At 41.0% G+C, this 24,187-nt stretch overlaps 1 protein-coding gene across 1 annotated transcript in view; it reads left to right on the top strand.

Annotated features, from left to right (window-relative positions):
* Nucleotides 1-711: 711 nt before the first annotated feature.
* LOC149864632 (collagen alpha-6(VI) chain-like) overlaps nt 712-24,187 on the top strand; it is a 72,563-nt gene continuing 49,087 nt past the window's right edge. The window contains exons 1-10 of the mRNA XM_090049795.1: nt 712-778; nt 1,550-2,155; nt 3,505-4,122; nt 5,641-6,201; nt 8,968-9,525; nt 14,318-14,893; nt 18,024-18,590; nt 20,679-21,028; nt 21,118-21,196; nt 24,028-24,173. Coding sequence (XP_089905921.1) covers nt 712-778; nt 1,550-2,155; nt 3,505-4,122; nt 5,641-6,201; nt 8,968-9,525; nt 14,318-14,893; nt 18,024-18,590; nt 20,679-21,028; nt 21,118-21,196; nt 24,028-24,173 — 4,128 coding nt within the window. The remainder of the gene's footprint in view (nt 779-1,549; nt 2,156-3,504; nt 4,123-5,640; nt 6,202-8,967; nt 9,526-14,317; nt 14,894-18,023; nt 18,591-20,678; nt 21,029-21,117; nt 21,197-24,027; nt 24,174-24,187) is intronic.

Here is a 24,187-nt window from a genome sequence, read left to right as displayed (position 1 = left end):
CTGGCCCTGCTATCACAGAGTGGGGGCTGGGAGCTCCCTGCTGCCAGGGCTTGGAAACATTGTCCCTTCCTGGGGTCTGGTGGCAGAGCCAGCCCCAGCAGCGGGCAGCTCCTAGGGGCAGGGAGCAATCTTCCAACCTCTGCTGCCCAGCTGATTGAGAGCACATTTTCTCCCGGTCAGGCGTCTACAAGTGCACTACTGCACAGTTACCAATGTTGAATAAATTTTCTACTTGGATTTGCAGGTAGCAAATTTACTCATGATTAAGTCAAGTACTGTGTAATAATCATCTGCACATGTAGACATGGGCATAGTAATTAGCTCTACTGCACAATTAAGCATCTCATGTAGACGCATCCACTGACTGCTGTTTTTGCTATTGTCAATACAAATGCACTACTTATTACAAGTGCTTTAACTGTTTTGCCTTCTTTTTCTATTTCTTAAAATACCAAACTTAAAAGATTTTTTTTCCAGTAATAAGCAGGTGTGTAGTTCCTGGGTAAAGGCAATGTATATTTTACAATTTCTCTCTGAGTCCATAAGACAACCAACTGATATCAGACTATATCTCTCCAAATCCTGGAAGGCTACCTTTATAGTAACACACTACACAATTTTGTGTCAATAACCTAGTGATACTTGGTATACGGGATTTTAAACATCTTTATTTCCCCCCCAGAATTAAAGCTTGAAGCTTCGTTTCACAATATGAAGATGCTACTGACTTTGTTCCTCCTCTTTATTGGGATTCAGACTTCAAAGAATCAGGACACTGGTATTTTAGTATCCTTTTTTTATTCCATTATGTTGCAAGAGGTTCTTTTTTTCCCTTTTTCTTTTTTGATACAGTTTTCTGTCTCCACTTTATCCCTTAAAATTGTGAAGTCTGAGCCTCTTGAGTTTGGATCCTTCTGTGTTGTTAGAATATACATAGCTCACTCAAGTCATGTTTGAATAATGGAGATGGGCTCTTGGTTTAAATACTGGAAGTTGTGACTAACATGGTCAGAAAACTTGATGTTCTTGCACAGATGGAGTGTCATATTCAAACTTCAGGCTGAAAATGCACGAAGTCCAAGCACTGTGCTTAGTTGTTTCAGAGCTATGCCTAGTATTCAGTGGGGCAGCTGTGGTCCCGTAGAACACTGAGGGCTCTCTTGAAGCTGAGAATGATCATCAGCTTACCAAAAGTACTCAGCACTTGTGAGTGACAGATAATTAACACAGGAATCAAGACAAAAAGAAAAAGAAGCTTTTGCCATGTAGCAAGTAGCAGAATGGAGCTCTAAACAGGGTGGTGCAGGGGTCCATAGTCACTACACAGAAATATAAAAAATATAAAATCTATGTTCTCAGAACATGGCAATAAAAAAGAGAAAATGGGTTGGGTTAGAAGAGCAATTTTTAGCTTTTTGACATGTCTTTCTAAAAATCTCAGATAAACTCTTCTACGTTATGTTGTTTTATCTATTGTTTTATTTATCTAAGTATTGTAGTAATAAAGTGTAAGTAATAAGTAATAACATTTGCTTTTCTAATTTTTCAGCCCCTGAGTCTGCAGATATTGTCTTTTTGATTGACAGCTCCGATACCCTGGGAAAGAAGGCATTCCCTATGTTAAAAAGTTTCATTATCAAAGTCCTTAATAATCTACCAGTTGCTCCTAAAAAATACCGCATTGCACTTGCCCAGTACAGTGATGATTTGCACAATGAATTTCTGGTAGACAGCTATAAAACAAAGCCCCTTATGATAAACCACATCAAAAAGAATTTGGTATTCAAGGGTGGGTCCTTAAGAACTGGCAATGCTCTGCAAAAGGCTCGTGCAACCTATTTCAAAGAACCAATTCATCCAAGTGACAAACCACAGATTTTGGTAGTTGTGACTTCGGGGACCTCAGAGGATGATGTAAAGCAGGCTGCCAATATTTTAAGAAGAAGTGGGGTGAAAATCATAGCTGTAGGACTACAGAAAGCTTCTCGTGAAGAACTGCAATCAATGGCAACCCATGATTATTTTTATGAGTATCCCACATTACGAAACCTCTCTGAGTTTTCTCAAAATATTCCCATGATCATAAGGGAAGTTATCCAAACAGATGTTAATGGCATAATCCCTACACCTGTGGTTGACCTTGATACTGTAGAAGGTAAGAAATGCAATGTTGTAATAGAAAGATTGATCAAATTGTTCAAGAAATGCATCCAATTTTTAAAAGAAAAAAAACCTTAGTAATGTATTTTGGTCTGATTTTTTTAATATATTAGATGATAGGCATATTTTAAAATAAAGAAAAAAGCAGACATGCATGTAGCATCTGTGCACCATTAAATATGCATGCGACACTGAGCTTCTGAAAACCAGTACCTATGTATTCATGACTGTACGCATGATTATCTCTGCACTCTGCAAAATTGAAGGGAGAGTGGGCAGAGTCATAAGTATTCTTACAGTTGTGGTAATTTTGAAGAGAGTAGATTTAGACCTCTTACATTCACATGAATGACTGATAATAGGTACCAGTTTACTATAATAAGTACTAGATAGCTGCAAACCTGTGACCTGTTTGCAGTGTAAAACTGTTTATGTTCCTTTCCTAGTTCCTTTAACCACTATAATCGGGGACCTACTGAATTCATGATTTTGTGGAAATTGTGAAACTGGGCATTGTCTGTGAAATCCGTGGGGGGGAAAGCTTACTAAAAATAAAATGCTAGCTCCCCAGTGCTCCTCATGGCCACTGCAGCCTGGATGTACAGGAAGGGAGTGGCTACCAACACAAAGGGGAGCAGCCAAGGCGTGTGGGGGACCCCACTGTAATAAGCCCACAAAAATGGCAGGCAGTCCTGCAATCTGTCTGTGAAATTGGCCGCCTGCCTCCTCAATTTGGGTAGGTCCCTAACTATAATTAGTCTGGATGTTGCAGATGGCGTATGTCTTTTTGTTGAATCCAAGACTGGTCTAGGACCAAGGTCATTCAAAACAATTGTCAATGCTGTCTCTGAAAGGAACGTTCTCCATCCTCCAGACCCACAGCTGGAAGATCCATGATAGTTTTGTCTGCCTAATAAGAACTTTCAGAAGTACATTTGCCAAGTTAAAATGAGCATGCATATGTGCATACATGCACACGCACGCACACACATACCCAGTACTGCCATACCCCAAGAATTTGAGTGCTCTAAACCTGTACCCTTCAAGGCATAGACAGCAAATGCTAAATGGTGAAGGAATAAAATTTCCTGTCGGCAGATTACTTTATAACTGCCTCCTTCAGGATTTGGTAAACTTTCCTGTAAAGCAGGTGGTATTGATTGACTACTGTTAGAGGCAAGCTACTACCTTAAGAGGAATTCCTAGTTTTGTTGAGCATGGCAACATGGATGAGAGGAGTTATTTTAGAAGATTATTCCATTAATTGGGGTGAAAGCAAAAACACCCATGACCAAGGAGTAGATAAGTAATATTGCATTCTTTTCCTTTTTTTCATTATTGCAGTCTGTGAAAGAGATTCAGTCTCTGATGTTGTGTTCATAGTGGATGAAGGTGTTCCAAAAGCAAACTTTGAGCATGTTAAAACGTTTCTGGAAAGCACAGTGTCCTTGCTTGATGTGAAGAAGGACTGCATAAGAACTGGCCTGGTGACATACAGCTCTGAGCCACATGTGATATCTTTACTCAAAGAAACAAACCGTGCTGAGATTCTAAATAAAATACGGCAGCTTTCTTCCAGGGAAGGGAAGGCCAATATGGGCACAGCCCTTGAAATGACAAGGAAAAAAGTTTTTGCTGAATATGCTGGAAGCAGAAAGACTCAAAGTGTAAACCAGGTAGCCATACTGATCACTCACAGATCCTCAGACGACCCTGTGAGTGAAACAGCTCGTGATCTTCGTAGGGCTGATGTCACTGTGTTTGCCATAGGTGCTGAAAATGCTAATGAAACCCAGTTGACTCAGATAGCATCACATCCTCACCTGCAGTATGTTACTACTCTAAAAAAATCTGTTGACTTGACAAAAGAGGATATAATCAGAAGTTTTAAAAAGAAACTCTTCAATCAAATACAGAACAAGCTCTATGTCCAGACTGAGAGAAGCAATGATCTCAAAACAGGTAGAGTTTTCCATTGTTTCCCAATAACGCTATTTCTTTCCTTCATAGCAGTGGAAGAGTTTTGAACCAGAGACACTCCAAAAACAAAATGTGGATCCAGAAAATTCCAAATTGTGGATTATTTTCTAACTTTTGCATTTGAACTATTTCTGTTCCTTGGCTGAATACCCTAAGACTTTAGAGAAGTGCAATTCTTGCCAGGAGCTTGGACCTGTCTCTCAGACCTATGTGTTGTCCAGTTCATTCTATGTCTTGGCTCTGGTTCAGGATCTCCTAAAGCAAAAAAAGTCTGTCTTGAGTCCCAAAAATATTATGTCTAAATTACTGCATATTTCATGGGTTTATCAAGGTAGGCAGTTTCTGAAAAATGTATTACATGATATCATAAATGTGACTGGATGTTCTAGATGCATCGTAGGGTACCTTATTGGTTTTGAGATGTGAAAGTTTCCAAAGCCAAATCATCCTTTCTTTAATCTAAAATATATTCAAGATCTGTTGCCTGCTATTTGCAGAATATAGAAATGAAAAATTCCTAGCAATGAAATGTTGAGTAAATGCTGTTTTTATTAATTCTTTTAAAAGTTGGGCAATTCCTAATAAACACAGTTACCACAGTTTTGTATATTCTTAAATATATAAAAATGTATTATACTATCTCCAATCCCAGTTCATTATTATTCTTAATAACAATAACGATAATCTCACCTTCCATGGAATTATGCCAATACAGAAAAGGAGTTTTGCAAATTTGAAGTAAAAAAAAGAAAATGATATGAAACCATGTAATGGGTGGTGAGGGAGAGTGGGGAATGATGGGATGCTCGGAGGATCAAGAGACCCCCTATAGTGCTAAAGTGTGCTGAACAGATGTTATACATAGTGCTACAGAGAAGTTCCTATTTTACCCAGGAACACTTTTGTGACACTTCTCCCTTTTTTGTAGTATTATAGGGGAGGTGCAAGTCTTTCCAATCAACTTTGGTAGTGCTAAAAGGCATTTCTGGTATCACAATTGTAATGTCTATCCATGGCCTTTATGAAAGGTTTGGGATGAAACTGGGTCTTTGCCTTTTTGTGTTTGGAAGGGTGTTCAGCCTAGGAGAGGACAGGTTGTCTCCTCTGCTGCTCTGGCAAGCATGCCAGCAAGAAGATAATATGAAATGTCAATCTATTTCCTTTGAAACCTTTGGTGTATGGGTGTCAAAGTTATGGTTTGCAGGACAGATACCCATCACTGAGCCCCCAGTGCTGCCTGTAAGTCTTAGGGTGACCCACAGGCAGCACTCTGGGCATACGGGATGGTGCTGCCTACCACATGGAGCTCCGGAGCAGCCACCACATGTAGTGCAGCCGCTCTGGGGCTGTTCCTCATGCAAAGGTTGCTTCGCTGCTCTGGTACACAAGCACCCACAATGCCCGCTCTGGATCCAAAATGCTGATCTGCAGTCTCTGATGTTTCTTTCTCTCATTTTCCCCTCCACACTAACATTACATACATTTTCTGCTTCCATGTAGGATGTATGGACACAGAGGAAGCTGATATATATCTTCTTATTGATGGCTCATCAAGCATCAACGTCCCTGACTTCAAGGACATAAAAGAGTTTGTGAAGGGAGTGATTGAGATGTTTAACATAGGACCAAATAACGTTCGGTTTGGAGTTGTGCAGTATTCAGGCAAAATACAACTGGAGTTTACACTTGATCAATACCAGAAAACAAGTGATTTAGTGAGGGCCATTGACAATGTTAGGCAACTATATGGAGACACTTATACAGGAAAGGCTCTAGAATACATGCAGCCACTGTTTACAAAAGCAAAGGAGAAGCGCAAGCGGACAGTACCTTGTCACCTCATCGTCCTCACAGATGGAGAAGCACATGATAGGGTAAAAGAACCTGCTGATAGACTGAGGGCTGACCAAGTTAATGTTTATGCCATCGGTATAAAAGGTGCTAAGGAAGCACAACTAGAAGAGATTTCAGGCTCAAAAGCCAGGACCTATTTTGTAAATGACTTTGACTCCTTGAAGGTCTTAAAAGATGAATTAGTTCAAAAGATCTGTTCCAAAGAAGGTAAGGGAAATGTTGACTTTGAACACAGTCCACAGGTTGCCTTCTGTTGATTTACCAAACAAGTATTTCAGATTTCAGAAAGGATACTCTTACTCTAGTCTCAACAACTGAAACTTTTAAATGGAGATGAACACCTATTGAACTGAAGCGTACAAGACATGCCGTTTTGTAATAAAATTCTCCAGTGCAGGTATTGCAGGCACTTTTAAAAATTAAGGTGATTCAGGACATGTGTTTCCCCAACAATGTGACAAACAATATGGTTTTTCAGCTACAGGGAGTGGCTCAATAACACACCTAGAAATGGAAATTTGGATGGACCCCACATATGATGGATGGGCCATAACCAAAGGCTCAATGCCACAGCAAATCATTTATATTACAAATGATTTTAAGTTATTAAAATTCAAAGTACATTAAACATTGTCCATATAAATTCCAACTTCAACATGCAAATTGGGAAAAAAGAAACCCAAATACTCTACATCAATTGACTTCATCTTTGCATACACATAGTCTGGGTGAGTCTGCACTGAGCTTTTTTTTCCCTCTCACCTTCCCTCTGCCCTCCAGTACTTTTGTGTTGCTGGTTTCCCAGTATAGACAACTTAATTGTACATTGTGCCGCTGTCCACAGAACACTTTTTTTCTCCTGGTAGGTGGTACTCAGATGGGATGACATCTGAGATCTTTATCTCTGTAAAGTCAAATTTTGATGCCTGAAAGTCTTCAAAAACTCCCAAAAAGTAGGGGGAAAGTTAATAAAGCTGTCATGGATTTAATAGGGGGTTTTTTCCCCTTGAGATACCAGTCTTAATACAGTGTCTCTGAGCTAACCTTGAAGCAAGCTGCAGTCACAGCTTCTTTATAAGGCTGAGCAAAATGGCTTCTTCCACACAGAGATTGCGCCTTAAGGTATAACAGCTCTGTATATCACCATGGCTCCATCAGCAAGTCCAGTTTAGCTTAACTTCCAAAGATGATTTTATGCTTACAGAAAAGGCCACCAGAAATAACTACAAGGACACATGCAGCCTTACTAAGACAAGACAACATTTATTAGTGGCTCTTAACCAAAAAACAACATGCAAAGATTTTAGGTTAGTGTGGCCAAACCAACCTTATGCCAGAGTCCATAGACACAGAGTAACTGCCCAAACTACCACGTACTTTGGGAATCCATCTTGTTAGACTGGCCTATGTCTTTCTGCTTCTGGGCTGCAGCTGAACTTATCAGGGTATGCTCACAGGCACTTTTGGAGCAGTTTCAAAAGAAAAGCATTTCAAAAGGGCAGCGGCTGTTACTTTCCAGTTGTTATGGGTGAACAAGCTGAGAACAATACAAATGAAACAAATTATTCCAACTTTATCTTCCTTTGGTGGGCAGACCCATTCAGTTGTTAAGAGATGGCTTTCTACCAGTGAAGGTACCTAAATGCTGTTCACCCACACTTTACTTTCCTCATTATGGAGTGGAGGTTAACCATTTTACCACCGGCTTCAACAGTTGGGGAAGTTGTGGCAAGAAAATTATTCATTTTATGAAATGAGAACATTCTCTGTTAGGCAAAATCTTCTAGCAATGAACTTTATACAGTTGGTACCTGTAATAGATAGATATGCTTTCTTATAGTGTTGTTTGCTTTATCACCTGTAAATCCTTGAATCTTTTGTGCCTGTTTTGCTTTGAAAATGATTTATTTTGCTTAAGTGGAAGTGAATTACACAACAAACTGCAAGATACAGCTCTCGCATGCATGTAGTTATATGTGCTCAGCTCTTCTCTGGTATTTTACTTAAGCTGTAGCAGGGCTGTCAGCCCTTTGACATCTTCCATCAGCCCAGATGTTTTCGCACACATAAGGACACACATCTGAAATAATGACAGAAGCCTTAAATAAGGCAGTTGGGCTAAAACCAGACAACTTGTTTAATGCAGCTCAGATTGATCTGGGATATGACTCCCCTCCAAACAGATATGGCACAGTCATTATTTACACATGGGACAATTAATTCAACTTAGCCCTGGTGATTCTGAGGCAGTGTTAATTCATACCATTCACAGGTACTTAATGTGGAATAATAGGCTTGTCCCCCTGTAGAGGCCCTCTCTAAGGGGTTTGTTGTGAGATAAAATGCTTAAGTGCAAATCCAGCTGGTTGTCTGTTTATAGCCTGGTACTACCAGAGAGTGATGCTGCAGGCACTGCCCTGAAGCGGGCTGCACCTAGTCTGTCAGGGCTACCTCTTGAACTGGGAGGTATATAGCTGTCTCCATGCACTGCTGTATACCATCCTGGCGTGGTATAAGTTACTCAGCAGTGTAATATATTCATCTTCTTGGGACAAAATCACTAATTTTTAACAAAGTTTGGGAATGCCTGGGTACCCTTTTTTCAAGTTGAGACTGTCCCAGCTAAACCCAGAAATTTGGTAGCTCCACTGATGCCGCCTGGTGGGCTGCAGGGATCTCCTTGCAGCTGCCTCGTCCAAAAACCACTATGGCATTTCAGGTGGTCATTTCACCTTATTTCTCTCTGCTCCTCCCCTTCCCCCTCAGTGGAATCTAATAATGAAGTAGGTAGCAACTGTAACCAAATGTAACGGGGGACGTCATTTTTGTACAACACATTTATCCTTCAGGCAGCACATATATGTACCCATTTATTCTTCCATGTGCCAATTCTCCTCCGCCATTCTTTCCCTATCATGTTTTAATTAAAAATATAACCTGGGTTATACTAATTTTAAACAAATTCTTCTGTAGCCTGCAAAGAAATGAAAGCTGACATCATGTTCCTGGTCGACAGTTCTGGGAGTATCGGAGATGAAAACTATGCCAAAATGAAAAGCTTTATGAGAGAACTGGTGAACAAATCTGACATTGGCACGGGCCAAGTGCAAGTTGGGGTTGTCCAGTTCAGTGATGTTCCCAAGGAAGAGTTCCAGCTCAGCCAATACTCTTCCAAAAGCGATATTGTTAGTGCTATTGATAGAATGTATCTTATAAATCAAAATACACTAACTGGAAATGCATTGACATTTGTGGCTCAGTATTTCCAGTCTTCCAAAGGAGCACGTCCCAATGTCAAAAAAATTCTCATCCTGATCACCGATGGTGAAGCGCAAGATGCAGTAAAAGAACCAGCAACAGCCCTACGACAGCATGGCATTATTATTTACTCAGTTGGAGTTTTTAATGCAAATAAAACTCAGCTAGAAGAGATTTCTGGGAAGCCTGAATTTGTTTATTATGTTGAAAATTTTGATTCGCTGAAGCACATAGAAAACAATATCATTTTTGGGGTATGCAATCTTCCTGACGGTAAGTACTGAAGTTTCTAGTACCTCACCTTGATCTCTGTGTGTTTGGGTGGCAGCAGTTTAGATCATGAACTCATCTGTTTCAATGAAGAATAAAAAAAGAGCATCTTTCCCTCTGAATGTCAGCTTGTTGTGCAGAGGTATACAAGGATGAGATGTATGGGCTTAAACAAAGGTAGGTCACCTTACCAGAAGGCCTAACCAATGAGTTTTCAAAGCTATTATATTTCTTAGGTAATAGAAATGTCAAAATCTTTAAAATATAATACATACAATAACATGTGCATTAAGGCTGAGAAGCATTTACTGTACTTATACCTAGGGTCCTTCCAGCAGTTCTGGCTAAGTTAAGGGATTTCAGGGACTGATTCTCATTTGCACTTTCTGTCTAATGTTGTCCTCTTTACAGAGGTGCAGCTTCTATTGAAGATCTTCCATAGAAGACCAACTTGTAAATACTGGATGAATCAGGCCCTATGAGATTGTATTTTCCTGAGAAATGTATCATTTACACTGAAACCCTAAAAAGACCAGGGTATGGTTTATTTTCTAGAAGTTTGGCTCCTCTCCAAGCTAACCAGTAAATTAATATTGGAAACCAATTTTGTTGGATCCATATTTAAGAGGATTAGGAACAATATTTAAAAGCTTTTGCCAGTTTGGTTTTCAAATACGGTTCAGTCCCATTGTACTTCAGACCTTCCTTTGTTTAAGCCCAACCTTCAAAAAAATGTATTGGGAGAAGCAGTAGAGGAAATGGATGGAAATTGATTGAGAGTAATGTACACTCTTCATGATAACTGTTGTATATTAACTACAGTGTAGGTCCAGTGGAAGCACTGAAAATGTATTAGTTCTGCTTGATGTATTAGTTCTGCTTTATAAGTGCTACTTCAAGCATTATGCATCTTATAAATTACAAGTAATGTTGTTGGTGGATTAAAACTTGTTGCACCTGGTAGATTGAACAGCATCTCTTTATGTAAGGTATCTGTAAGTGGAGTATTAAGATATAGCATGTACTGAAGGAGCCATTATAAATTTTGCAGTAATATGCACAGAACATTGGGCTACATTTTCAGCCTGTGCATTTGTAACCAGGTTGAAAGAATTTGGCCTGTACAGAATATAGCTTATTCTTCTGGCAGAAAATCCAGGAACGCTTTTACACGTGCTACAGGAGCGGGGGGGGGGGCAGGAGCAGCACTTTAATTAGAGTGGCTCTGAGAACCATCCTAATTAAAGTGCCACCGCGCCTTGTGTATCAGTATCCCTGTGCTTTAAAATGGCAGTGGGGAGTGCTTGAACTAAAGCTCATCGAACAAGCTTTAGTTCAAGCATCCCGCCAACATTTTTAAGCACAGGGATGCTGATGCACAAGATGCAGGAGGCTGCTGGAGCATGGTAATGGCCACGCTAGAATTCTAGCCCCAATGCACTGGAATTCCGTTGTGTTGGAGCAGCCTCTGTGCTCTTGTATAGGCACCCTCAGGGAGCAACCTGTAGGATGAAAAGAGAGGCAGCTGCCCATAGCAATAAATTAAAACATTGAGCTAGATTGCTGTTTAGCTTAGGTGTGAAAGAAGCATCTGATTGTTTTCCTTTGTGAAAAGAATGCAACTATTTACAAAAGGATCCATAGACTTAAGAGACAGGTGAAAATTTTCCCTATATATATTTTGTGAAAGCATTGCTTTATGTACTCTAAGTTCAATAGAAACAGTTTCACCATGATATTTTAACTCCAGGTTTTTGTTTTCTTAAGGCGGGTGGGGTGAGGGCTGAATCAAAAGAATAGTATAATGTTTTCTAAGTGATAAGAAGTTTTATTCACATGGGGGCACATCATTTTTATTAGAGTGAACTAAATGCTTGTGAAGTTGAATCTGATCCATGTTCTGAAAACCACTACTTGACACTGGGCATGCTTAGGAACTTAATTGAACTTTTTACATGGTCAGTTCCATATAATATTCTGGGCCACAGATACCTAAATGCTAGACCGAAGTCCCGTCATGAAGACAGTGGTCAGCAACTTTGCTTCTGTGCATCATGGAACTTTCTAAAATAAAGGTAAAACTCACCTTGGCAGAAGACAAAGCTTTCTTGATGGCCAGCAAAGACTGTGGAAAGAATTCCCACAGAAACTCAGAGCTATTGCATATCATTATAGAGCTGGGAGGCTTGTTCCCTGGCCAGTTCCCTGTGGAGCTGGGGGGGTGGGGAGGGGGTCCAGCTGCGGGGGAGCTTGTTCCCTTGCCAGGTCCATGAGTGTGGAGCTGGGGGGGGCAGGGAGGAAGCAGGCTGGAGGGCTTGTTCCCTGGCCAGCTCCATCAGCGCAGAGCTGAGCAGGGAACAAGCTCCTTAGTTCCACGCTTGCCCGCACCAGAAGAGAGCTTCCAAAGCCAGTTCCACAATCACAGAGCTGGCACTAGGAGACCCTTACCACGGGGTCAGTGCTAGGAGATCCTTATCCCCAAATGCTGGCTCCACAACTGCGGGGCCAGTGCTGGGAAACCCTTATCTCCCAACGTTGGCCCCGTGGTCATGGAGCCGGCACTGGGAGATAAGGATCTTCCAGCCCCGCATTCCCTAATCTCAATGGCGGAGCAGGGGCTGGGAGATAAAGATCATAATCTCAGAGCAGGGGTCTTGGAGCTCCCTGCTGTCATAGCAGGGGGACGTAGTCTCTGCCTGGGCTTTTGTGGCAGAACCCACCCTGGCAGCAAGCAGCTCCCAAGGGCAAGGAACTATCTCCTGCCCCCGGTAGACAGCTCACCAGGGGCAGATTTTGCTTCTGGTCAGGTATCTACACGAGTGCTACTGCCCCATTACTAATCTCGAGTAAATTTGCTACTTGATTTGCAGGTAGGAAATTTACTTGGAATGAAGGGGGTTTACTGTGTGGTAAGCATGTGCACATGTAGACCCACATGCTTACTTTGCAGTAAACTGTGCTAATGCACAGTTAAGTGTTTCATGTAGATGTGCCCACAGAGTAGTATATGGTATGTTAATCTTGAAGTAGCTTTCACCCAAGCATTACATTTGAATATAAGAACCTGAAAAATAGAATTGACTGGATACTAATTATAAACAAAACACCCTACTTCATCGCCTCAGTGAAATAAAAACAAGATACAAGATGCAGATAATGAAAAGTATATTCAATATTTCAAATTATTTTACTTCTAAAAAGCTAGAGCCAAACCATACCTGGGTCTTTACATGGAACTGCAATGTGATGGCCCATATTGCATATACCAGTCACAGTGCATCTACCAGTTTTTTCAGAGGCCGGAGAAACTGAGCTCTACAGTGTGTATGCTTTGTTGCTGCATCTACATGAGATGCTGGCTGTGCAATAGCTAATTACTACTACTCTGTAGCTTGTTTCTACTGTGCAATACATCACATGGCATGAAGTGTGATGTGACACTACTGTGCAGTAGTAACGAGCTACTGCACAGTTCTAACGAGCTACTGAGAAGTCAGCATCACCAAAAAGCCATTCGGGGATGCTACTGCGCAGTATCTCTGGTTACTGTGCAGTTTATACTTTAATATGCAAGTACTAAATGACTGCACAGTAACAACTGCACAGTCAGTATCTCATGCAGACACAACCAGTATATCTGATTGCAGAAAAGACATGTTTTCTGTTGCAAAGGGAGAGAAGTCTAATAAAGATCAGAGGTCCATACCTGCTATTGTGTTGGCATATCTACATGTGCATTTAATGGGAGTGAATGTACTCTGGCTCAAACTGAACCAGAGTAAACTAATCCTGATGTCACTGTCTACACATCATTTATGTGCAGTAATTTACTGTGCTGCCAGATACCAGTTGCATCTGACTGGAATATTTGGCTGTGCAGTAAATTAGTCTACTGCACCCTAATTGCCATGCGTGTGTAGATAGTGATACTTTACTGTGCAACAAATTAGTCTGCTTCACAGTAAAGCATCTTGTGTAGATGCGCCTTGTCTTCTGCTCATGACATAGCAGATACATTTTAAAGGATTATAATATCCTTTTCATTTATATGTTAATCAGGTAGTGGCTAGTGATCCCCCTCCTATTAATATTGATTTAATTTAACAGTATGGGCTTTACAATGAGTCTCATTCAGACCTTTTTTGGTCACAGCAACATGGAGTCTTGGGGCTTGTGTTCTGACAGAAGAGGGAGAAGTCCTTAGGCTCTAAAGTTAGTAAAGGTGATGACTGTCTTGACTACAAAAAGAAAAAAAAATTGCAATAGATCCAAAGAACACAGACCCCCGGACTATTTTTGCGGGGATTGATACATGTGGAACTTCATTCATTTCTATAGGGTTCTATGGGTACAGGCTATAGTAGAATATGCATCGACTACATTAGCTACTGTTCCAAAAGCTGTGTAGAAGAGGCAGCATGCGCAAAAGTGACTGAAATGTGGTTAGTTTCAATGATATTCAAGTATATGATATGGAAAGAAAGTAAGTACTTTTGCATTCTATTTTGATACAGATTTCATAGATATTAAAGCCAGAAGGCACCAGACTACAAAAAAACCCCCTGATGTGACCACCCAAGCATGCTCAGCTATATCACAGACCATTTATTTTCCTCATCACTTAGACTACAGAACACACTGAAAAAGTAATTTTGGTCTTAGCCATACTAGATGGCTGAGTCAGTGGTACAAAAAAAAAAGCGTTCCAAATTCACAAGCTTTGCTAGAATATAAATGGACTGGCATAAAAAAGTTGACAGGATTTGACATGGTTTTTTATTTGTTTGTTTTACAGAATGCAAAAGAATACAACGTTTAGATATTGTGTTTGTCATAGACAGTTCTGGAAGCATAGGTGAAACAGAATTCAAGACCATGAAAGACTTCATGATTGCCTTGGTGAACAAATCCGATGTTGGCCCAGACGGAGTTCAGTTTGGAGCTGTAAAATATTCTAATACCCCAATAACAAATTTTTACCTTAATACATACAGTATAAAATCTGAAATTATTGATGCTATCCAGAAAGACGAACTTATAGGAGATACAACATACACTGCCATGGCACTTAAGCATTCACACAGTCTGTTCACTAGGGCACGCGGCAGTCGCATGAGTGACGGAGTTCCACAGATTCTTATAGTGATAACTGATGGCAAATCTCATGATAAGAATGAACTTCTTGATGAAGCCCAGAAATTAAGGGACAGAGGAATTATTATCTATGCAGTTGGAATAAAAGAAGCAAATTATGAGGAACTTTTCATGATGGCAGGAGAGGAAAACAAATGCTTCTATGTGGATACATTTGATGGGCTCAAAGACATATCCTTTAATTTAACAAAAGAAGTATGTGAAAATCCAAAACCACGTAAGTGTTTACTGTTCTATTCATGGTAGACTTTTCTTATCATTTTATAACAAAGATAAGACGCATGCCTTGAATGTTAAAATCATTTGCCAATTTGGCTAGAATGAATAGCTATCTTTGGTATTCTTTTCTTATTTAACAAATGTATTCTGGGCAAAAAGGAAAGTTTTTGTTTTACATATGTAATTGTATCTATAGTTGTTTTGTTCAATTGCTTTACTCATTGGGGAACAATTACATTACTATATTACAAAGCACTATATCATATTGCAAAGAGAGAAGCCCTAACTTCCACTTGCTCTCCATTGGACCTAAGACCACATGCTAAGAATGAGTCTGGGACAGCTTCATTGAGGCTCTTTCAGGCTGGCGTAATGGCTGTGAACTCAGGTGGTGGGGCATGCTGTAGCCCCATAGCCTGATAAGGTTACCATTGAATTGAGAATTCCAGCTTGGTAGTATTTTCATACCCGCTTTACTCACTTTCACAATAGCCCATATGAACAGTTTTCAGCCTTTGGGGGTTTTTGTGCTTTTTTCTGTTCATTATGCCTGCGTACAGATATTTGGGGAGGTTAGATCAAGTTAAAAATAACCACTTGATCTAAGGTAAGTCAGGATGAGGGGCAATGGAGTGGGGGTGAAGCAAGCTTGGGAGAGTGATCGGGGGTCCACAGGAAGATCAGGGGAGCAGGTGGGGTCTGCAGAGTAATTGGGAAGCAGACAGGGTCCATGGTGAGGGATCAGAGAGGCAGGCAGAGTCTGCAGGGAGGATCAGGGGGGCGGTGGGGTCTGCAGTGGGGTTTCTGGGGTCCAGAAGATTTTGGCAGGATCATAGGGGCTCTCAGGGGGGGTTGGAGGGATGGGTGACTCTCTTCCCCACCCCTTGGGCCCAGTGGCTATTTTTAGCCTCCCTGACCCTGCCACCCCCAAACAAACATCTTCCCTGGTGAACCTACCCCTCGATCCTGCCTGCCCCTCTCCACATCCCAACTTACTTCCTCGGTTCCTGGCAGCTGATAAAGCTAGCACTGGGAATAGCTGGGAGGATTTTTTTTTTTTGGGAGGGGGGTTGTCCTTTGTGGGAGCAGCAAAAAATAGCCCAGTACCAAGGATAGGGGAGGAAAAGAACAGCCCTGGCCTAGGGCCAGCAGCTGGGCTTTCCTAGCACTTGGGCTGCATTGTGAACTGTGCAGAAGCTCCATTAGATCAGTCATGCTGGACCTGAGCTAAGTTAGATCGCCTTGGAGTGCAGTGAACTAAGATTGAGTTAACCATTTTTAGACCGATCTAACTGTCCTGAATTTCTGTACAGTTCACATGTAGTGCCACCTATCTAATGTAAAGTCCACACATGTGCTGTTGTGTTCATTATGTAAATTGCGTGATATTATATCTGCATCATGGATTGGGCAGCTAACTTTTTAACAAGAGCATAAATAATGGCAAATAGTAAGTAATGAATGACAAAGGAAGTACTTCTGGTAAATCTGATGGGACCACTGGAATGCTGTTGTCCAGCAATCTCTTTGGATATTCAGGAATATGACAGGTGTAAAACAATTCAGAGGCAGGCACTGTGGACGTTTCAGTAGCTAGCTTCAACGGCACCTGATAAGTCTGTATAAACATTTAGACACTGTCTCAGTCAGAAGATAATTTACTAGGACTAGATCAGTCAGGCCTTTTTTGCAGCACTTCAGTTACCATGGAAATTTCTAACTGCCTTAGAGGCAATCCAAAGGAAGTTCAGGGCTCCTGAAACCTACTGCTTGTTGTATCTTTTGAATCCACCCAACTACTTGAAGACAAACTGCAAAGCACCTGTAGGTTCTGTTGGTCCTGGCAAAAAAGTTCATGTCGCTGAGGCTGAAATTCCCTCCAAGTTCCTCTCTATTCAGTGTAGGTGCAGAACCCCCTTTGCTTCTCCCTGTATGTTCTGTGTGGCTTATAACACCCTTCTTTTGAAAGGGTTTCTGCATCTCACTCTAGCCATGACTGAGATTGCAGCCTTGAAGTGCTGCATGTATTTGCTACCTCAGATCCCAGCATTGCATACATATAGAGGAGGTTTTTGTATTCCCCATGTACATGACTTTGCACTTATCAACACTGAAGACCGTCTGCCACTTCTTTGCTCACTCATTTAGTTTTGTGAGACATCACTGCAGCTCGCTTCTTACCATCTTGACCATCTGGAACAATTTAGTATCATCTGAGAACTTCCTGATTTGACTATGCACTCCCTTTTCCAGGTCATTTATGAAAATATTGAACAAAACCTGACCCATCACAGATCTCTGAGCAGCCCCACTATTGACCTTCCTCTACCCTCAAAAAATGACCATTTTTGACCCTATCTTTTGTGTCTTGTCTTTTAACTAGCTTTCAGTCCACAAAAGAACCTATACCAAACCCATAGCAACTAAATTCTTTAAGGAGCCTTTCTTGAGAGACCTTGTCTAAAGCTTTTTTGAAACTCTAAATATATACTGTCAACTAGAACTCCTTGTCAATGAATTTATTAACATGCTCAAATAATGCCAGTAGATTGGTAAAACAGGATTTCCCTTAACAAATACCAGGCTGACTGTTCCCTAGTATATCATATTTGTTCATGTGACTACTGATTTTATTTTTATTATAGATTCTACCAATTTGCCAGGGATAGAAGTGTGACTGACTGCTTTGTAGTTCCCAGGATCACCTCTGACACCCATTGGGAGGCAAATGTTTTGTTGGCACAAGCCAAAGACTATTTGTGAAGATAGGTTATATGTTATTCCCAAATGTGCTGCAATTTGACATTTGAGTTCCTTCAGAGCTTTTGAGTGAAAACTGTTAGTCCTGGTTACATACTAGTGTTTAGTAAGGACAAGCATAACGTTATGATCACTTCTATCCAAATATAATATATATATCACATAAAAAATGAAATCAGCCACACTAATGCAGAACTACCAAAGCAAATATATGATTTGCCCTGCTCTCCACCTTTATGTTGTGTACGTCCTTGCCTGTCTAACCTTACCTCTTTTTTCATATAAACTCTTTGTATCCATCTGTGGGCTTCTGATATATTTTGATAGCCATATAAATAATAAATTAACTTTCCTTTTTCTCACTACAGCATGCAAAATTAAAGGAAGTCTAGTTTTCTTGGTTGACACTAACAGCATCCCAATAATGGAATTCAGCCTAATGCAGGATTTCATGAGCGATGTTGTCAATTATGTCAACAGTTCTGAACATTTTCGAGTTGGCCTTGCTCAGTACAGCAGTATATATAAGGAAGAACTCAACCCGGATGACTCTCGAAACAAAATAGCAGTGGAGAATACAATCAAAAGGATGAAAAGGGAGGGAAAAAATGAAATAACACCATCTTTTGGAGCTGCACTTAAGAAAATAGACCATTACCTTGAAATGATTGGAAATGAAAGCATGCATGAGAATTTCATAAGGTTGCTGATAATCGCTAGTGGGAACTCACGTGATGAAGTTGCTGGTCCAGCAGAAATGCTGAGAAATAAAGGAATTAAAATATATGCTATAGGCGTTGGAAAGATAAATCATCCACTGCTTAGCCAAGTAGTTGGCCCTTCAGACAAGAGGAAATACAGTGTTACTGATGTTACTCAGCTGAGAAGCCTCAAGAAAAGGTTAGCTGATGACTTCTGTGAAAAGGATAAAGCAAGTAAGTATGAATCAGAGGGAAACATGAATTTCACTTCCAGCTTCTTGTCTGTGTCCCACCATTAGAATTAACTATCTTTAAACTTATTTTGGTTTCTAGTCTCACTGAGGAATTTTAAACAAGCAAGATTTGAATTTTCTATTTCTTGCTATTTCTAAGTTGTGTTAGTGAAATATTACTGATTGGAATACTTAGGTGTGGGCTTAGGAGCCTAACGCCAAGCTCCTGTTTTGAAAATGTTGGTTTGGTCCTATATACAAGTTCACAGTAAGTTTCATAAATGTCCTGAAAGTTTAAGGCAAGGATTTTTGTTGGTAATTTTTTAATCAGACCACCTGTATGATTGGCAGTACTAAATAGGCCTGTGCGTAGCAGTTGTATTTGCTTCGGATTCAGATTTGGGGGACAGTGACTCAATTCGGTGATTCGAATCACTGTCTGGAATTGATTCTGCTGAATCCGATTAGTAGATTCAGCTGCTGCTGAATCTCCGAATCACACAGGCCCCACCCCCCCGTCCGCCCTCCCTGCCCTGTCAAAGGCTGCCCTGCCTGCCCCAGGTCCCAGCTTTTTAAATAAAAAGCCGCACTCACCGTCTGTTGCTAGGTGGGAGGTGATCCTCGCTGTCCCTCACTGCCCCATGCTGCACAAGGTGGGGGGTGGTTCTGCCATGAACCTCCCCCCCTCCCTCCATGGCTGTCCTGCCCGCCCCAGCTCTAGCTCTTTAAAAAAAACAAAAACAGCCAAGCAGTGAGGGGGACAACCCCTGCTGCCCCCCACTGCACTGCACTGCACAGGGGGCTCTGCCATGGGTCCCCAGAAACCCCAAGTCTGCTGCAGGGGGGGTTGTTTTTCTTTTAAAGGGCCGGGAGCCTGGGCAGACAGGGCAGCCATGGGGGGCCTGAGAGTGCAGGTGGGGGTTGGGGGCTTGTGGCAGAGCCCCCCATGCAGTGGTGGGCAGCGGGGCTTGCCCCCCACCCGGCAGCAGCTGGTGAGTGGGGCTTTTTTTTTAAACAACCAGGAGCTGAGGCAGGTAGAGCAGCCATGGGGAGGGCTGGGAGAGCAGGTGCGGTTCGGAGGGTGCTCGGGGGGCTGGGAGAGCAGGCAGGGAATGGAGCCTGACAAGGGTCCCCCCATGGTCCCTTCCCTCCTCCTCCAGCCCCCCCTCCTTCACCCCCTACTTACCGGCATGGGGTCCAGGTCCAGCTCCCTGCTGCAGCAAGCGAGGACTGCCTGAATCACTGAAGCTGTCCAAATCTTTTCTGAATTGATTTGGAGAGCTTCAAATTGATTTGGACCTTTTAATTGGTCCCCTCATTTGATTTGGAGTAAAAGATTTGACCACCGAATTGCGCCAAATCTCCTCCAAATCGAATCAGAACCTGAAGCTTCACACAGCACTAGTAGTAAACTCAAGGCTTACTCAAGGCAGTAAGCTTCAAGGGTCGAGTTTTTATTTTTCAATATGTTGGAGGGGTGTTTTGTTTGCATATGGCAGTTTTGCAAAATTCAGAGAGGACACTCCAGCTGTAGTGCCATTTAAACAAGCACCATTTATTATTTAGTGCAATATAAGTTTCAATAAAAAGCTGTAGTAGCCCATCGTTTTAAATTATTTTTATAAGCGATATGTTTCAAACAATATATTTCAAAATATTGCTTTAAATCACTTTGGCTTAAATTGCTTCAGCCTCTTTACTAGTACTGACATGGATGTGAAACATAAGTTTCTACCTTGCTTCTAGGTATACCAAGTAGGATATCATTTATGAATTTTTAAAGCATTTTAAACCACAACACACAATGAAAATATTAAGTTTTAATTTTCCTAGGTATAGCTGAGAGTAGGGAATAACATAAAACTAAACCTTGCTTTTCTATTTAAGTAAATTGCAAAGCTTCCTTTGACTTCAAAACAGTAAAGTTTAACTGGCTCCAATTGATTACCAATGTAATCGAGAAAAAGAAAGTGATTTCTTTATCTGAACCTTGATTTCTGTGCATCTGTCTTAAGTGCATCTTTTCCACCCCTCAAAATAGTGCGCAAGTTAATTAACCTATTTTCTTTTTCACACTACCCTGAAATAGTTTGTTTTGTGGATATCGTCCTGGGATTTGATATCTCTTCACAACAGCGAGGACATAATTTGTTTCATGGACAGCCCCAGCTGACATCATATCTTCAGGAGATTCTGAGAGCCCTCACATCCCCAAGCAGCGTGAGCTGCAGTAAAGAGACAGGTGCACAGAGCAGTGTGGCGGTTCAAGTGAAGAACACAGACCAGCCTGTGCCCTCAAAATTCTTCATTGATAGTCAAGAAATCCTAAACAGCCTGAAAAATGTTGTGGTCAATGGGGCATCCCATCTCGATGTCAGCTTCCTGGAGTTGCTTTGGCAAACATTTGGAAACAAGAATGATGATCAAAGACGAAGTAAGGTAATGTAGCTCTTTATCCCAAAATAACTTCAAGAAAAAGACCATCCTGTTTCTGACCTGTTTTTTTCAAACTCTCTGTTCTTCCTTAGGTGATGCTTGTTTTTTCAGATGGCTTGGATGATAAGGTGGAAGTACTTGAGCGAAAATCAGAAGAACTCAGAAAACAAGGTAGTTTATAGAATGAAAATATTGAGACTATTTTTAAAAATCAATAATTGCATTACTCATCTCAAAAGCTGAAAAATCAGGTCCTGTTTCATCATGTCTATATTTCCCCTTTTTAGTAGTTGCATTGCAACTGATGTACTAGAACACATGCTGCTAGAGAGAGTCCCACCATGATCTGATTATTAAATCCTAACTGTGTTTGTCAACATTTGCTCTGCAATGAAGTTTTTAAAAAATATGAGTACAGATGTAATGACCCATATTCATCCCCAAGTGATACAGTGTCAAATAACAAATGTAAAAGCATGGAAGTGTTCAGTACTTGCAACTGGGGTATATTTTCCAAAAGGATGTGGTCCCACTTATAACTATAATTGAGGGCCAGGCTTTCAAAACTGCTTGCATGCACCCAGTCTGATGAGCTGTTTTAAAACTGGCCAATTGCTTAGGCATATAAATAAGTCAGGCTCTTTCAACTCTCTGGACCTATGCATGGGGTTAAGCTCCTTTGGAAACTTCTGGCCATTGTATCCAGATATGCAGTAGATATATTTTGCAGTAGATAAATGATACTTCTATTGAAGAAGTACTTCTCCAGTTTAGGATAAATACTTGCCTGCTTTGCTTTTTTTCCCTCCCCTTATACTTTTAAGTCCATTTTAAGTCTATCACCAGAGCTACTTCTTGTCTTACAATGTTGGTGTGATTTATTGTTTCTGTTTTCCATTTCTGTTTTCCTATATCATCATAATTTGTTTGTATTGCTGATTCCTTAGGGCTGAACAGGTAACAACAAAATGTGGCAAGTAAGTTGGCTGAAATTGTAGAGATGTGATCCAAAGCCTACTGAGATTGATAGGATTTTTTTCCTTTAACTTTATTGGGTTTCAGATGAAGCCCTAGGTGACTTAAGAGAAATCTACAAGAACCCAGTTTATCCCATCATATGAGGAAGCACACTGAGCAACATGACTGAGCACAGCTGCCGGTACACAAAATGACAAGTGACTGTCCTGACTAATGACAGGCAGCCAGAACAACACCAGGATGTAGTACTAGTAATGTCTCTAAACCCGGCCAGCATCCTCGGGTTAGACGCTTACATATTACACATTCAGCCATGCATTGCAAATAACATTCCAAAGTACAATCCAACCTTTCAGCACCTCTTGTATTGCTCATTTCAGCACTGCCAAAGACAAAGCAATCTAAACTCAACAGTCTTCTCAATTACCTTTATGGCCCAGCTCATCATGGATCAGTCTGTCTCCTTTGTTTTCATTGTATTTCTTTGGTGCATTTAAATAAGATAAAGATCTAGCCCAACATGTGTTTCTCTTCATTTTTTATACTCATTTCAGTAAAAAGACTTTATTTTTTAGGAAAAAAATTTTCAGGGAGGTTAAGAATGTGTCCTGTGAATAACTGTGCTGACCATTAGGGGTGTATGAAATGGGCCATATTCAATTCAGATTTAGCCCGAGTTGGGGACAGTGATTCAATTAGTTGATTCGAATCACTGTCATAGATTCAATTTGGCTGAATACGCAGATTCAATGCCGATTCAGAGAATCAGCGATTCAGAGATAGACACAAGTTTAAATGTTTTTTCTATATACCTCAAGGCACCAGGTACAACTCGTGATCACTGCAATACTGGAGCGTCCCACAGGAGCATGGTGTGGCCCCCTACATGCTCGGCAGCGAACTTGGAAGTGGACTGGAAGTACTTCCGGTACACTGGGGAGCACACGGTGGGGCCCCCCCGTGCCTCCTCAGCTTGCCCTCCCAAACCCAGGAGGCACCAGTTGCTGAGCTTGGGGGGTGGGTCTTCCCCCCCATATGCCCCTGCGGATGCTGAAGTGGACCAAAAGTGCTTCTTATCCATTTCTGGGTCTACTGCTAAGTGCGCTGGGGACCCCCCCATGGTCCTGTGGGATGCTCCATCTGCCCCAGCATTGCAGCATTTACGGGCCGCCTGGTACCTTGAAGTATGTAGAAAAAACATTTAAAGGTGTGTCTGTGTCCAAATATCCAAAACTTTCCAAATCTCTCCAAATCTATTCAGAAGGTTCCGACTTGATTCAGAGAGATTAGAGGGTTTCCTGATTCAATTAGGATTTGGAGATTTGGCCACCGAATCAGGTCGAATCTCTGCCGAATCAAATGAGGGACCAAAGTTTTGTACAGCACTACTGACAGTGACACTGTCTTTGAAGGTCATGCTTTATTCAAATTTGTTCGAATTTGTTACTAGACTGCTACTGATTATTGATTGACATCGGGCATGTCTACACATGCATTTAGGTGTGCCTAAATTTAATGCTCATTAAAGTGATTTAGGCTCACATCTACTCATGCACGCATTAAAATACATTAACGTCATGTGCACGGACTGACATGGGACTAAAGTTAGTCCCAAGTCAGTCCATATACAGCATTAGCACATCTACATATGCATTAATGTATTTTTGCGATTCACACCTAAATTTGATACCTGCTTTTAAATAACCTAAAATCACCATTTTTAAGGCACATTAAGAGCATGTACTTGTGCCCTTAATGCACCTTATATCAGGCCAAAGCACCTTAAATCAGTGCATGTAAACATGCCCATTTTCAGCCATTTATTTTCCATACATTAATTATGGACTGATCACAGTAAAGTGCAAAAATGAGAAATAAATTGTATGCTGTAATCTATGACCTTTATTTTATACCCTTATGATAAGATTACATTATGTGCCCATGGTTCCTATCAACTGAATAAAGGTTTTTTTCTTGGATAAATGTAGGACTTTCTTACATTGGTAATTAATGTTCTTAAACAGGATTGGATGCACTGATAACCATTGCTCTGGAAGGAGCCTCTAACATTCACGAGCTTCAGTTCATTGAATTTGGAAAAGGATTTGAATATAGTACTCAGTTAAATATTGGCATGAGAAATATTATGAACCTGCTGTCCAAGTACGTGGTAAGTCATTCACA

This window comes from Crocodylus siamensis, chromosome 5 (assembly GCF_052110815.1).
Source record: "Crocodylus siamensis isolate JL-2025a chromosome 5, ASM5211081v1, whole genome shotgun sequence".
NCBI classification, from domain to species: Eukaryota; Metazoa; Chordata; order Crocodylia; family Crocodylidae; genus Crocodylus; species Crocodylus siamensis.
Note: the sequence above shows the minus strand (reverse complement) of the source record. Positions and strands in the feature narration are given on the sequence as shown.